Source organism: Barbus barbus, assembly GCF_936440315.1.
Source record: "Barbus barbus genome assembly, chromosome: 2".
NCBI lineage: Eukaryota > Metazoa > Chordata > Actinopteri > Cypriniformes > Cyprinidae > Barbus > Barbus barbus.
The window spans coordinates 42,021,525-42,038,717 of NC_136730.1; the positions used below are offsets into that span (position 1 = coordinate 42,021,525).

The following is a 17,193-nucleotide window of genomic DNA, read 5'->3' on the forward strand; positions in this document are numbered from 1 at the left end:
GGATGCAAAAATCTAAATATTGAGAAAATCGCCTTTAAAGTTGTGCAAATTAAGTTCTTAGCAATGCATGTAGGAAATCTACTAAATATCTTCATGGAACATGATCTTTACTTAATATCCTAATGATGTATGGCTTAAAAGAAAAATCGATCATTTTGACCCATGCATGTTGTATTGCTATAAAAAATACTCGTGCTACTTATGACTGATTTTGTGCTCCAGGCTCACAATAAGAAGAGGTTCTAGTCACCTCACTATATAAATCCCAAGCTATGAAACTTCTGATACTATGCACGTTTTCTCTCGTGGAGTATAATTGTGTTTTAACGCTAGGCTACGTGTCATTTCGGCGGATGACTCGCTCAAAGAGGCGTGCTGCGGTCAGCACCTCGTGGCAGTCAGTGATGACGTCACCCCGCGCAGTGTCGAGGCGCTTCCTTTGGGAGTCACTTCTCTGAGTCTCTTCAGGGAGCCGGGGGCCCTTCAGCCGGTGAAGTTTGTCACTACAGAGGTTTCTAACAAGTGTCGCAATGATCAGTCCTTCTAGAACAGCATCTGATGCCATTTCCATTTCTTATTCATTAAAGCAAAATGACTCATGTTTTGCGCATATTCTTTTTATAGTAAGTTGTCAGTGTCAACAGTCAGCTGCAATTTACTCACAGGGACATCTTTTATTTTTCTTGACTGCAGATTTCAGGTAAAACGACGTTAGAATTGCCCAGTCACTGTCCTCATTGTTTCAGGTAGCTTATTGTTCTCGGTGAAGCCTAAAATATACCTCTCCAGAATCTAAAAGAGAAAACAAATAAAGAATTGCTTGTACTCTTCACAATATTAGTTTGCCTTACCTACAGTAACAAAATGCATTCTGTTTATATATTATGTTTATATAGTGCCAAACATATTTTTATAGCCCTAATTATTGCATTTGGGTGACTGAGTAGTAGTAACATAAAAAAATTGATTTTCTTTTAATTTTAATGAATACTAGGCAACATCTAATATTACCCCTTGTGTGACCTTTTGGACATTTTTGATTTTTTTTTTTTTATAAATTTTGCACTAGGTGTAAAAAATAATTCCTCTCAGGACCTTAAGAACAGAAATGTCCCCATTGAAACCCATTAAAACTATTTTTAATCGCAGTGCCGTTTAACTGTAAAATGATGCAATTTTTTGTTAATAGGCTTTCATTCTGTTGGCAAGGCTTCAACATTTAATTTTTTAACTATTTTTTACCAGATGGTGCCATTTTTTCAGGTTTGGTCTATAAAGCAAAGACTCGCTTTGTTCCTGTTTTCTGTTTCTGCGTATTATAGAGCCAGTTTGATCAATAATGCAGCTATAATTGTGTGGGTGTGTTGGTATGGATGTCAGAGTGTGGTTTGTGTGTGTGTGTGTGTGCTTGTAATATTTGAGAGAGAGAATCACAAACCCAAGCACTGTGTGCACCAGCAGAGTTTTGCTGGCATCTAATGGGGAAAATGCGCCCAAACTAAATCTTACTGAAAGCTAATTTTTTGAGATATCAACCTCAAATCTGGAACACAACTTGTTTAGATTTATAGCTTTGATTTTCTAGCAGGTTTAGAGTTTAACATGTTTCATAAAATAAATATTTTATATAAAATATTGTTTCATAAACTTAAACCGCCATAACTTTTATTTGGTTTAACTTTTTTTTACTCCAACGATAATCTGCCATGGGTCTTCTTTAAAATGAGACCAAACTCTGTGCTCCCAGAGTTTTTTGACATGGACATTTTTGTCCACTATGGACCTCTGTAACTGTTTTTATTGATGCACAAGGGTTATGGTAGTTTAGTATTACTAAAGCATGTAACTACATTTGAATCAGATAGATAGATAGATAGATAGATAGATAGATAGATAGATAGATAGATAGATAGATAGATAGATAGATAGATAGATAGATAGATAGATAGATAGATAGATAGATAGATAGATAGATAGATAGATAGATAGATAGATAGATAGATATTGTCCTCCACATCCACGTATGTGTATCCCACAATGCCTCTCGTTGTTTCCTTTACAAACAAACAGGCTTCCAATCACAGAAATGGAAAAACTGCTAGAAAGATATTCTGCTAAAACTGTGATTAAAAGAGGGGTGGAGAAAACGACTGGGAAGTGATCGCTAATTGGTCAAATGCGCGAAGTTTGAGCTCCCTAAAGGCCTACAAAACTGTTTGGCTCCTTAAAACGCATTTTACTTGCATTATCTGCTATCGATCACAGGTTCACTATCAGCACAAGTATTGTGTGTTTATACATGTTTCTGCAGAACATGCTGCGACCTACTTTCCGTTGTATATCATGTAAAAACCCTTGAAATTAGATTATATAAATGACCATGTTTCCATGTGGATAAATGTTTCTAAATGAACAAAACACGTCCTGAGATTTCAATGCATGTTAACGGGAAAGCGTGTTTCTGAGCCGCAGAGCGCCCCCTGCAGGAACACACGTGTTTCGTTGCCGGACCTGGGAGGGAGATGATAACATTAGTCATTCTTCTCAGCTCATCGCTTGAAAATGCATGTAGGTGAGGAGTCTCTGCAGTGCATTTGCCCGGCTACAGTGGCGCAGGCTTTCCCTGGTCTCTTATGTTTGGAAACCGAGCTCTATCGACATGAACTCGCTCTCATCGCGACCGAGACCAAGATGCCTGTTTAGTCAAATGAAGCTAATCGCGCCGTCTGGTGCTCAGCTCGGCTTTAATACATCTGCATTGTCCTAAAGCATCTCCACATCAGTCGGATCAAAGAAGAGATTCGACTTTCTTTCATCCGGGAGGGGGATAATATGTCAAGACGCAAACAGACCAACCCTTTCAAAGTCAATTGTAGGTATCCCAGGTATTGTAAACACTTTTCATTTACTAGTTCGTCTCCTGGAGGTGATACAGTGTGGCATTGAGTTGTTTGCTTTCGTTCAGTCTTACATCCGCATTTTACTGAAGCCAGAGGCCAGGCGTCCACAAACTCTCATCACTATATATCCACGATATCAGCTGCTTTAAAACCTAATCTAGAGGATATACTCAAGATTATATAGGCTTCTTGAACCCTTGGAACTGAATCCTCAATCACTCACTTCTGATAATGTCACTGTGATAAGGGACCCTGGACCACAAAACCAGTCACGAGGGTCAAATACATGAATACACAAATAATCTTTCCATTGATGTATGGTTTGTTAGGACAGGACAATATTTGGCTGAGATGCGCTATTTGAAAATCTGGAATCTGAGGGTGCAAAAACATCAAAATATTGAGAAAATCACCTTTTAAAGTTGTTCAAATGAAGTCCTTGGCAATGCATATTACTAAACACACGAATTACGGTAGGAAATTTACTAAATATCTTCATGGAACATGATCTTTACTTCATATGCTAATGATTTTTGGCATAAAAGAAAAAACGATAATTTTGACCCATGCAATGTATTTATGGCTATTGCTACAAATATACCCTGTGCAGTCTGCTTTTGTGCTCCAGGGTCACATATTCTCGCGAAGAGACTGAAACCCTACATAAGGCATACATAATGGTCTTTAAATTAGTGCTGGGCAACGAATAATCGCGATTAATCACTTCCAAAATAAAAGTTTTCATATGTGTGTACTGTGTATAATTATGCATGTATATTTTTAAGGAAAATATGTTATATATATAAAACAAATTATAAATATATGCATGTAAATGCATATAAATATTTTCTAAATATATGCTGTATGTGTGTGTCTTTATATACATAATAAATATACACAGAAGCAGAACACACACATGTAATATGTTGACAAAAACTTTTATTTTGGATGAGATTAATCGTTGCCCAGCACTACTTTATATATAAACCACCTCCTGCAAACTATTGCAACAGTCTGCATGAAGCCTGTCCTCTTTTACTGGACACAAGAACTACCGCACATCTATGTTTGATAACCTGAATTCTGTTATAGAGAATAGACAATTTATTAATTGTCTGACTCTGAATAGACAATAATTCCTAGTTGGCTTGCTTATCTATCTGTCTATCTATCTTTGTGTGTGTGCAAAAAATATTGCTTTTTCCCTACTTCTGTTTTTTTTTTTTCCCACTTGTTTTCATCATTGGGAACATAAAGATGGTGACTCATATCTTTTGTAGTAATGCACGAAATAAAACATTTAAATGTAAGAGATAGAAGTCATTCATTATAAATATTCCTCTATGTGATTCTCTCTTTATTGGGGGACACATACCCCATAATATAATGCAATGCGACGGTCAACAATAATCTTATATTTAGGTTGATTTACACAATTTCCAGAGATGTCTTGAAAGGTTGTGAGTTGGCTACGATGCAGACAGTGTTATTGAAAGATTATGCTTGTTTTTTAGCAATTTGCAGTGTATAAAACTGATAATTTATTAAGGTGTCACATGACTGAAGATCAAAGAAAGTTATATATATATATATATATATATATATATATATATATATATATATATATATATATATATATATATATATATATATATATATATATATATATATATATATATATATATATATAACATGTGATCATATATACACACACTACACTGTAAAAGAAAAGAATGTCTTGCGGTTTCTTTTGTAATATTTTGTGAAATTAACTAGGAAAAATAGTTTCAAAGTAAATCCTACACCATTTTTTTAGTATAGTTTCCAATATCTACTGTGTGTCTCATATTTATGATTGAAAGATTTTCAGAGCCGATGGACGGGAAAGACATTACTGTAAATGTTATAATGATTCATGGCATCCAAAATAAGTTTTAACATATGAGTGTACCGTTTATATTTATTTTGCATATATAAATACACACGCATGCATGCATTTATTTATTTAAGAAAAATGTGTTGTTTATATATTAAAGATATTTATATAAAATGAATGTAAATACATCTAAATATTTTCAAAATATATACTGCATGTGTGTGTGTTTATATATACGTAATAAATATACACAGTACACACTTTTATTTTGGATGTGATTAATCGAGATGAATCGTTTGACGGCACTAAAATGTTACTCAATCAATTCTTAAATTATTATTAAATAGGGACTCTAGCAGACACAGTGGGGCGCACTATGGGAAATGTTACTCTATGGGATCTTGTTCTTCCATCATGCCTGGCTTTTGTCAATTTGGCAAAGTGAGGCCTGAATTGCTCGTCTGGGTTTATCTGATGGCTGTGTATGATTATTCTTCCAGCCCACCAATCCAGACAGCATGCTAGGGCCCGTCCCCTGCCCGTTCTCAGGATTTGTACCGTTTTCTGTTGGGTTGGTGGTTTTGTAAAGGCTGTGGGATGGTTTGAATTCTGGAGTGCTCTCATTGTTTGGCATCTGAGTTAAGTTTTGTCTCTTTTTGTCTGTTTTGTTCCCACCCACCCCCCTCCAATGACTTGAGTGTTTCTCTCGTGTCTGTTGGCTGAGGAGTTTGTCTCTTTGTCTGGATTCAGACAGACACTGCGTCACCTCCTGCCTACAGACACACAGACTCTGAGATAACATCACAGTGGCACACAGAGGGGGGAGCGAGGAGAAGACGGAGGGAGGGTGGAGAGACAGATGTACAGACAGAACTGGCAGTGGGGGATGGGAAACGCTCTTGCATCAATCACCGGCTGACTGCCGTGGAGCCGCTCTGTTGTATCCGTTAATAGTTAAACGCTGATATCCCTCATGCAAGTCTTCTGTCCTTGTAGATGCTCCCAAACACCCTTTGAAACCATCTTGAGGATGCTGGGAAAGTATGGGGTGCAAACTCTTGACAACCTTTGGTGATTAGTACTGGATGTAAAATATTACATCCGTCGGCTGTTGTTTTTCAGATGGGAATTCCTGAAACGGTCTGAGCTCAAATGTAGACTAAAGCTTGCTGAAGTTCTATCAATTAAAGTATAAAATCAGATTGTAGTCCACTTTGAACTTGGTCTCATAGTTTATCAGCTACCTTGATCAGGGGCAAACATCACTACTATTGCATATATAGAGTTATGGGATAGTTCATCCAAAAATGAAAATGTGGTCATTATTTACTCGCCTTCATGTCGTTCGATTCTTTCTTCCTTTGAGCAATGTCTCAGATTATTTTTGTACATATACTCATAAAAACAGCGGTTCCAAAAAAGAGCTTTCACAGCGATGCCATAAAAGAACTGCTTTTGGTTATAAAGAACCTTTTCCCATTAAAGAGAACCTTTTGTGGAATGGAAAGATTCCACTCTTAAAGCTAAAAGGTGTTTTATTAGCATTCCAAAAAGAACTGTTCACTGAAATGTTCTTTGTGGAACCCAACATGGTTCTTCTATGGCATTGCTGCAAAAACATCCTTTGGAAGCCTTATATTTAAGAGTGCATGGATGTTAAAGGCTCTTCATTGAACTATCGATGGCAAAAAAAAGAACCTTTATTTTTAGGAGTTTACAATGGAAATTAATGGTCATTAGAATTGTCTGGTTACCAACATTCTTCAAAATATCTTTAGTTTGTGTTTAGAAGAAAGTCACAGAGGGTGCCGAGTACACGATGACATTCATTTTTGGGTCAACTATCCCTTTAAGGATTTTAGAAAAAAATAAAATCGATGCATTGATCAAATGACTATGCAATGCAATTTTAGACCTATTGTGGTTAAATTTCATAAGTATAAAGACAAAGAAGTAGTGCTGGAGAGAGCAAAATACCTCAAAGCAACAAATATATACTTGAATGAAGATTTCCCGGAACATGTGCGTTTATTAAGGAGGAAAGAGCTTATGCCAGAATTGAGAGCAGAGAGATAGTCTATCTTTATGATAAATTAATCACATATCTAGCATCAAAAGTTAAAAATTATAGCAATGAGAAATCAAAGTAGGCCTATGGCTTCCTTAAGTTAGCTTGAGGAAATTGGATGAAATTAAAAATTTTCTTTTTATAAATATAGATAGACCATCGGGAATGGATAACTTAGATGGTCGCCTTGTAAAATTAGCAGCCAGTTGTTTGGCGGAACCAGTTTGCCACATTTTTAAGATCAGTATTAAAAAAGGGATTTTCCCTTTAGCTTGGAAAGAAGCAAAGGTCATTCCTTTACAGAAAAATGCAGCACTGAGTTTTAAATTAAGCAAAATAGTTTATGCTCTGATTTTCAGCGTGCATATCGAGTAGGACATTCAACAGGAACAGCATTAACACAGATAACTGATGATTGTTTAGTACAGATTGATGATAGTAATTTAGTAGGAACGGTATTGTTGGATTTTAGCTCCGCTTTTGATGTACTGGATCATAAATTATTGCTTGAAAATTTGAAATGTTATAAATTTACTTAAACTGTGCATTGGTTTAAAAGTTATCTGACTAATAGGAGGCAATGTGTATTTTATAATGGAAGTTATTCGGAAGTGAAAGAGTTGCAATGTGGTGTGCCTCAAGGAAGTTGTCTAGGACCATTGTTATTCTCTATTTTTACCAATGATCTTCCTTTGGTTTTAAAGCGTGCAAGGGCAGTTATGTATGCAGATGATACAACATTATATCTACCAGCAACATCAATTGAAAAATGATCTGCTGATTTAGATGAGGAGTTACAATTAGTGGTAAAGTGAGTACGGAATAATATGGTTTTAAATTTGACAAAAACCAAAAGTATTGTGTTTGGATCTAATTTTAAACCACAATTAAATTTGTCTGTAAAGAGTGTGCCTATTGAACAGGTAGAGGAAAGTTAAGAGTTATTCTTGATATTATGAAGCCTTCTATCCTTCTTGATATTCTATCAGCCTTCTTGATAGTAGGCTGAAGTGGTAGAATAGATCCAAATAAACAAATACAATAAAAATAAATGCATAAAAAACATTTCTTTTTCAGTAAATGTATTTTTTGAACAATTGGAGTACCTTATTTTGTTGTCCGTGTCCTAATAGGGATACAAGAGCATAGAAGACTGAAAGACTTGTCATTGTTCAAGCCAATGAAGAGCTGTCGTCAGACGATTGATGATCTTGTGTGGATTGATTTTTTTTGTTGTTGTTGATGTCCCAGTTAGATACAGGAGTTCAATTAAATTGTAGCCGGTTGTGTAAAATAGGTACATAATATCAATATATCAGTCGCAGGCTCCTGAATGTTATTCAAATGTAATCATATTGCAGCAAGTTTTGAAGTGTCGGCAAATATTGTACCGCTGGTTTAGAAAATCAATGTCAAGTCTTAATGAAACAACCTATTTTCACCACTACTAATGTACACTCACTGCGTTCTGTAGTAATACCCATAAATCATGATTCTAACCTTGATCTCCATATCAAAATTGACCAGAGAGTGATTCATCTTTTCTGAATCATTCAAACATTGAGTTTTTGAGGAGTTTAGCTTACAATAATATAAACGGCTGTTGAAATGGAATAGAGATTTGGACCTGGAAACAGTATTATCAAAAGGTCTATATGCCAAATTAGGTGTTACATTTATGAGAGATCAGACTCCTCAATTTTTGCCTGACAAACGATAAAACAGGTCAAAAAATAGCAACACCTCATCAGCCTTCCAGAACACTGTATCGTGTTGCACTGGCACTTGAAAGCATAAAACCTGGTTTTATTCGTATGCTGGTTGCCATTCATGTTACTGATTAAAGCAGCTTCGCAGAAGGTGTTTGGTGGATGGCGGCAAATGGGATGCATGCAGAGGGAAAAGCTTCTCCGTGTGGGCGTATGGAGTGCTTCTGGAGGAGATGATTCTCACATTAGAGGCACGGACTCGGCGCGCAGGAGATGCAGGCTGTTTCCTCTGGGACTGCAGTGTATGTTGAGCGTGTAACGTGGGGGTTGGTGAGCGTGAGGTGGAGTGTGCGTGTTTGTAATGTGTTAATGCAGCATCAACTATTGTTCTGATCACACAACACCACCGCAGCTCTGGCCTCTGTTGTTGATGCGGTCCGTCTTTTCTTTGAAATTCAAAATTTAAGTGAGAATTATTCATATTCGGGCTTTTTGATGTACATCTAGGAGTCTTTTTGGTGACACTTTCCTATGAAGCCTGTATTGATAATGCATTATAAGGGTATAAAAAAATATAATATAATACAAATTTTCTGAGTGCATTAGTTTAAGATCATGCACTGGTAACTCATTTACATCTTAAAGAAAGTTGTGTGGTTTTCATGCCATTATAATAAAAATGCTTAAAGCAAATTTTGTCATATAATCCATTCATGGCTGTTTAAAGATGATTCCATTTCTATTTATTTATAGCAGACAAATACCACTTATACATTATGACCACATTATAAAGACTTTGGATGTTTACAAGACTTTCTATGTGAGACTTATAATACATTACTTAAGTGGATATAATGTGTTCATTGTGTTATAAGTCATCTTAATTATTATAACCACAAATAATTAAGAATTAACTGTTTATGAGATCATACATAAGGCTGTATGAATACCTTCATAATGCATTAGAAATACAGCCTTCATAGAAAGTGTTACTATTTTTTTCTTCTTCATAGAAACAACCACAGTTCAGATTTAGAATTAGTTGTGAGAATACAGGCATTTCTTGTAGCCACCTTTTGGCCTAGCTCCCTCTAGCAGTTTGGCCTAAATTATATTTTACAATATGAATGGATCACTCATGCACAGTGTTGGGGGTAACGCATTACAAGTAACGCGAGTTACGTAATAATATTACTTTTTTCAAGTAACTAGTAAAGTAACGCATTACTTTTTAATTTACAAGAAAATATCTGAGTTACTTTTTGGCAACGGCTATTTGCACTATAGACGCTATTTACACCAAGTGCAAATAGCATATTTTTTTAGTGACAGATGCTATTTACACTAAGTGCAAATAGCGATGGATTCTATTTACACCAAGTGAAAATAGCAATATTTTGTAACGATATGCTATTTACACTAAGTGCAAATAGCTATAGATTCTATTTACACTATGTTAAAATAGCAAGATTTTCTGCTATTTATACTACTTATTGCAAATAGTGGCAATTATCTGCACCTCAGTATTGTAGTACATTATAAAACATACGCAATAATAACGTACTGAGTGTAAATTATAATTTTAATTCAAATTTATTAAATGGATGCCACCTTATTGGGACAATAAAGCCCTCCCTACACCTACCCTAACCCTACCCGATACTTTATTTTCAACTTTGAAATTGAAAATAAATGCCTTTCTGATGCGATATGAGATTTGAAAAGGGAGAAAATAATGTTTGGCAAAAGGTGGGCTCGAACTCAGGTCGATAGCATCAAAAAGCATACACCTTACCCTCTACACCACTGAAACTGATGTTGAACTAATTTCTTTTTTTATTGTTGACTAACCCAATCACACGTTAGTGGGCGGACTTACTGTAAATAGCCTTTGCCAACAAGATGGGCTATTTGCACTTAGTGTAAATAGACACTCCGTTACTTTTTCCCCATTTATTGACTGACAGTGCGCTGTGCGAGCATGCTGTTACTTTAGATCTAAATGTGAATGTGCATGAATTCATCCCACTCGTTAAAAACAGATTTAGTATTCATCAAAATGAATTAAAACAGTAAAATGCAAACTCAGAATATGACGCAAACTGCAATAATTAAATGTTAAACAACACAAATGTATCTAATCCCATTTTATTAACCAATGTCTTTGCTGCTGACCTTTGATGATCCAGTTCAACCATACTAATAAGCAAACAGGACTTTAGATAAACTAACAATTGTACTTCATTGTTTTTTTTATTGCCGAAGAGTGTTAAACCTTCTTATCCTGAGTTTTACTTTACAGACGTGAATTTACTTTTCCTTCACAAGATACAGGGCTTTTACATTTGTATTAATGTAATTTCTTGTATTAAAAACAATCAAGCCCTGCTCATATTTAAAAAGTAACGCAAAAGTAACGTAACGCATTACTTTCCATAAAAAGTAACTAAGTAACGTAATTAGTTACTTTTTTAGGGAGTAACGCAATATTGTAATGCATTACTTTTAAAAGTAACTTTCCCCAACACTGCTCATGCAAGCCACAAAAAAAGGGATATTTTGAAGAACATTGGGGTCTAAACAATACTGCCCCCCCCCCCCACTGAATTTTAATGTATAATGCAAAAAAATACTGATTCTTTTGTGTTCCACAGTTTTAGAACAACATAAAATAATTGTAATTTTTGGTTGAAAAAGCAGAAAGTAATAACAGTCATGAATGATGCCTCAAATCGTATCTGTATATTTGACGACAAAACAACAGAAAATCTTATATTTAAGAAGCAACCTGAGTTGGGCCAACCTAGCAAATCACCCAGAAATGCACAGAAACTCTCAAAATACCCTAGAAACCACATAGCAATGCTCTAGCAACCAAAGCAGTAAAGCCCTTAAAAACTAGTTTGAAATATAGTGGCATTCTCAGTGACCATGTCGTTTCACTCACAGGGCCTTTTCACACGACTGGGTTGTCCGGCCCGCAGCACACTTTTGAGATGGATGCTAGAGATGACTTCATTGAGGACGGGGAATGCCATAGCAACAACTCGCAGGAACCTGAAGAGCAAGACAGCACAAGTGGTGAGACACACAGCTTCAGAGGCAACTCGCGACTGCATGTCTGTCTGTGAAATTATTTATGCATTTGCTTACTGCACATAAAAAAAAGGACGACAGCTGTGATTGTTTTGTGATTGCAGTGTTGAGACAAAAGCAAGGTGACCTGTGATGGAGCCATTGATAATATTATGAACTAACTTTTTTCCCCTATGCTGCCAGACGACGGAGATAGTGATTTTGATAAAGACGACTCCTCAAATGCCTCTGCTGATGACAGCATGACGAGCAATAAGAGCAGCCACTGCCCCATACTACATGATGACGTCAAGGAGGTGAGTGATGGAGGTTTAGTGTAAGAAGTAGATGGTTGAGTGATTATCATGCATTCTTCTGTTATCATGATTTGCATGACAACAGACAATGCTCAGGCAACTCAGTTTTTTTACTGAAAAATTACTTGCAAAAAAAAAAAAAATCAGCATTGACCAGTTCTTTAATTTGAATTATTCACAAACAGATTGAAAAATGTTTCAAATTACATTAAAACATTCCCCATATTTTAGTATTTTGTGGACTCGTTTTTCACAATATTTTGGGCGATTTGCTTTTACCAGCTTTGCATGCTTTTCTTGTGATTGTGGTCCATTCATCAACGCATAAAATATTTATAATGTAAAGTACAAATTTTTTTTTCAGTCGCACTTTATATTAAGTGGCCTTAACTACCATGTACTTACATTTAAATTAATCATTTGATACAATGCACTTATTGTATGCATAAATGTTTGTACATTGTACTTACATTTTAAAAAATACTTGCGTATAATTACATCTGTACTGAATTTCTGTAATTACATTTATAATTACACTGTTGACCCATCCCTAACTCCCTAACCCACCCTTAAACCTACCCATACCACCAAACCTGTCACCCGTATCCCACCTCAATAGCAGCAAAAGTGTTTTGCAATACAATGACCACAATAAGTACAATGTACCTATTTTTTGATGCAAGTACATAGGCCTAGTATTTAAGGCCACTTAATATAAAGTGGGTCCCTGGATTGAGATGAGAGCTTGGAACAAGCTATCATCGGATATTATATCATAGCTGCCAAAATTGAGATGTTGTCAGGCCATATGTCAGTAAAAACAAATTTTCCTTGTACTGTGCTCGTAACGCGTGCGTGCTCTTCGATTGCACACACAAATACTACGGCACACCCTGTAGTCTGTATCTTTTCATATTAATATATATATATACCAGCACCAAAAATAGAAAGGCAAGATTAGAGTTTGCAAAAAAGCACAAAGGTGAGCCAGAAAAGTTTTGGAACTGTGTTTATGGACCGATGAGACAAAAATTAACTTTTATCTAAGTGATGGGAAAGCAAAAATCTGGAGAAAAAAAGGGAACTGCAATGATCCCAAGCATACAGCCTCATCTGTAAAGCATGGTGGAGGTGGAGTCATGGCATGGGCATGCATGGCTGTCTCTGGAACAGGCCCTCTCAACTTTACTGATGACTTAATGTATGATGACAGTAGCAGAATGAATTTGGAAGGGTACAAAACCATCTTGCCTACCAATATTCAAGAAAATGCCACCAGATTCATTGGGAAGTGCTTCATATTGCATCAGGACAATGACCCAAAACACCCTGCCAGTTCAGTCAAGGAATTTATAAGAGCAAAGAAATGGAAAGTCTTAGATTGCCCAAGTCAATCTCCAGATTTAAATCTGATTGAACATGAATTTCACCAGCTGGAGAGGAGAGTAAAGGCAGAAACTCCCAGAAACAAGCAACAATTGGGATTGGCTGCATTAAAGGCTGGGAAAAGTATTTCAAAGGATGAGACCAAGAGTCTGGTGATGTCTATGGGTCACAGACTCACTGCTGTGATTGTGTGCAAGGGATCTGCAACTAAATAATAGCTTTTAATCTTTTATATCTGCCTTATGTTCAACTGTCCCAATACTTATGCTCACATCAATGAGTGGGATGAACTCTAAAAGTGCTGTTTTTTTTATTTGGTAAAACATATACGTGTTGAAACGGTTAATAATAAAATGTGACATTCTGTAGTTTTTGTCTCATATTCATCTTTTAATCATATTTGCAAATGTCTTGACTCCACAGCCAACAGAGCAATTTTGTCTTTACTGTTCCAATACTTATGGAGGGCACTATATATATATTTTGAGCTACTCCAGTGTTTATTAAGCTACTCCAATGATTAATTAAAAGCCTGTTTGTAGCAGATTTCCATTCTGAATTGATAATTGAATAAATTAAGCATGTGGAATTTTTAAAGGCCACTGTACATGATTGTCGTTTTATTTACAAGTCTGTGTGACAATACAATTCTAAGGTGAAAGCATGACAAAAAATTGCTGGCATCTTTAAGGGTCAATTAGATATTTTTGTAGGGTGACTCATGGCTCTATAGCAACCCAGTTGACACGACAGTTGGAATGAGTCACGAGGGCTTATGCGTTCATTTGTCTGCCATACCACACCAGTGCCGCATCCACAGCAACAGTCATTAGCAGTTTCAGGGAACAGTCACTTGTGTGCAATCATACTATATACAAAAATATTACACTACATTTCATTACATGAGTAACAGCCTTGTTACTCATCGTTTTAACTGTTTGTTGGTGCATTATGTCTGTTAGGAGAACGAGGAGGGGACAGACCAGGGGGGCAGTTTTGCATGTCCTCTTTGTTCCCTGGAGTTCAGTAGCCCAGATCAGCTCATCGCACACGTCTACCAGGTGAGGACACCACTACCTAAGCCTATCCTATCTTTTAGACTCTTTTTGCACCTGCATCACTCAAACTACATTCAGATCTCGTCAATTATGTGCAGATTGTGAAGCACAACTAAAGGTTGGATACACAATATGACTAAAACAATAGGCGACATATAGTTGCTGACTTTGTAAACTGTAACAAAGGCTAGGCATCATACACTAAACAACTGGAGATCACACACTAACGGACTTTAAAGTCATTCTGAACACAACAAACTCAAGCAGCAGTGACACATGAAAATTGTATGTGTACTAAAATCGGCTCACAACATGTTTTATATCCTCGGACTGGATGGAATCCAAATTTGAAGCAAAAAAAATAAAAAATGTCAGTCTATGTCGATCGTACACTACATGAATTTCTGTGAAATATGTCTGTGGCTCCCCAAAATTGGCAGACTTGCTCTGATTTTCAGCTCCATACTGGAAACAGGGTAAAAATCTATGCAAAAGTTGCTTAATATATTCCAAGTTAAAATGAAAATTCTTTAGTCATTCACTCAATCGTATGCCGTTCCAAACCTGTAATACTTTCTTTCTTCCATGCATGGAAATGATGAATGATGTACTAATTGCTCTTTTCAAACCATTTATAATGAATGGAGACTTATCAGATATTGTTTACTTTTCACCCTTTTGGAAGCTTAATCTCTAGTCCCTATTGTAATTGCTTGGAAACAATGACCAGTACATTATTTAAAATCGTCTGGAAGATAGAAAGCCAAATGGATTTGGAACAACAAAAGTGAAAAATTACCATTTAAATTTTTTGACTGTTCCTTTAAGTCTCTTCATTTGAGAAGAATTAATGTATGAAATCTTATTTACTTTGATCAGCACACAGCTGTGGGTGGCAGTAAGAGTTATATCTGTCCTGTTTGTGGAAGAGCTCTCAGTTCTCCAGGCTCTCTTGGTCGCCATCTTCTCATCCATTCAGAGGACCGACTGTCCAACTGTGCAGTATGTGGTGCTCGCTTCACAGACACCAACAACTTCAACAGGTCAGTTCTTTACTCAAGACATGATTTACTAGGATGCTGTGCTTCATTGTTGTTTCTAACCGTTTACTGGTCTGAAATTGTAGAGAAAAGCTGAAGGAGTTCCTCGACACAAGCAGTATAGAGATCAACAGTGAGGGTGAGGCCTGTGCCATGTCCAACTCTTTACCCAGAAGCACTATGACTAACCCAAACACAAATCCTGGTCCTGGACTGACCTCATTGCCAGATGGTCTTCTCCCTTCTGCACCTCCTCTTCCCTCACTCTCTGACAGCCTCAGTCCTTCAAGCATGGGACTTCCGCCTCTTCCAGACCTTATGAACCCTATGCCCGTGTACCCGGCTGGGGTTTTGTTGGTCTGCAACAGCTGCATAGCCTACCAGCAGCTTGTGGATGCCCAGTCGCCGTCCATGAGGAAATGGGCGATCCGTAGGAAGAACGAACCTGTAGCGGTGCGGATGCACCGGCTTGAACGGGAACGAACGGCCAAGAAGACCAAGCGGGCATGTGAGTCATCAGAGGAGCGGGAGATGCGCCGCTTACGAGACCGTGAGGCAAAGCGTCTGCAAAGGATGCAGGAGACGGACGAACAGCGGGCACGTCGTCTGCAGCGAGACCGGGAGGCCATGCGACTCAAGCGGGCCAACGAGACGCCCGAGAAGAGGCAGGCAAGACTAATCCGTGAGAGGGAGGCCAAGAGGCTAAAACGGCGCTTGGAGAAGATCGACCCATCGCTGAGAAACCAGATCGAGCATGATCCTGCCGCAATGGCTGCGCTCACTGCTGATATGAGTCTATTCCAGTTTTCCTTTCCCATGTCCGTCCCTTCCATGGACAATGGACTGTTTATGAAGCTTCCCTAACAAGCACAGCTCCAAACACCTCTCTGCCCAACATTTGAGAAGAATTTGCCATTCTTAAAGAATAACTATCTTGACCATAGTTGTGATGAGAAGGTTATGGTCTTGCAGTTTCAAGGAGGTGCTCACCCTGACAGCGATTTGCAGTGTCATAGGCACCAGATGTCTTTCATTTTCAAAGACAGATTTCAGGCAACACGAAAGACCATGAGTTGCAATGCAACAATGTTGTGCAACTTGATGCAGACAGGCAGCAACACACATGGTGACTACCAGTGGGAGTGTAGACAACAAAGCTCACATGTTCCGCTGACTGATACACTTGGATATTGTAGTTGAGTACAGAATTGGTTCTACAGGATAGACAAGGCAATTGTTTCGAACCCCTAAGGGTGGCGGATTATAGTAGTCAACCGCAAGAAGAAATCAATCTCCTGAAAACTAAAGCTTGGCAAAGAACCCCTATAGGGGGCCTCATCCCTTTAACCACGATCTCAGTGAAAAATCAAACGAAGAGTAGGCATCATGCAGATAATGTTCCCATCTGGTAGTCAGAAGAGGAAACCAGAGTCCCACAATCACTATCAGGAACACCTACTAGTGACCAAGACCACGCCGACTTGCCAAGCTCCAATGACTTAATTGCTGTCAGTGTGAACAACCCTTTATGGATTTCTGTAACATATTACATAATTAACTGAACTTTTGAACTGAATTGCAAATCCTCTCAGTAAGCATGTTTTAGGAGACTAATCTACTTTGTTTTCAAGGCTCAGACTTTTAGCCGTCTTTCTTCAGAGCAGTGAGATGCTTCCAGAAGGAGGTTCCCTGTTTGCACACGGACCTACAGTGAGAGGAGTGAGACGTGTAGCCACACTCAGCCTACTGTTCAAATTTGCCAGT

At 37.4% G+C, this 17,193-nt stretch overlaps 1 protein-coding gene across 1 annotated transcript; it reads left to right on the top strand.

Moving 5' to 3' along the window:
- Positions 1-2,832: 2,832 nt before the first annotated feature.
- Positions 2,833-16,293, top strand: LOC306881948 (zinc finger protein 821-like; the record flags this gene model as incomplete). Its single annotated transcript, XM_079436338.1, has 6 exons — positions 2,833-2,872; positions 11,503-11,634; positions 11,833-11,945; positions 14,294-14,392; positions 15,269-15,432; positions 15,516-16,293. The coding sequence occupies 6 exons, from the start codon at positions 2,833-2,835 to the stop codon at positions 16,291-16,293; spliced, it is 1,326 nt and encodes a 441-aa protein (XP_079292464.1).
- Positions 16,294-17,193: the final 900 nt, after the last annotated feature.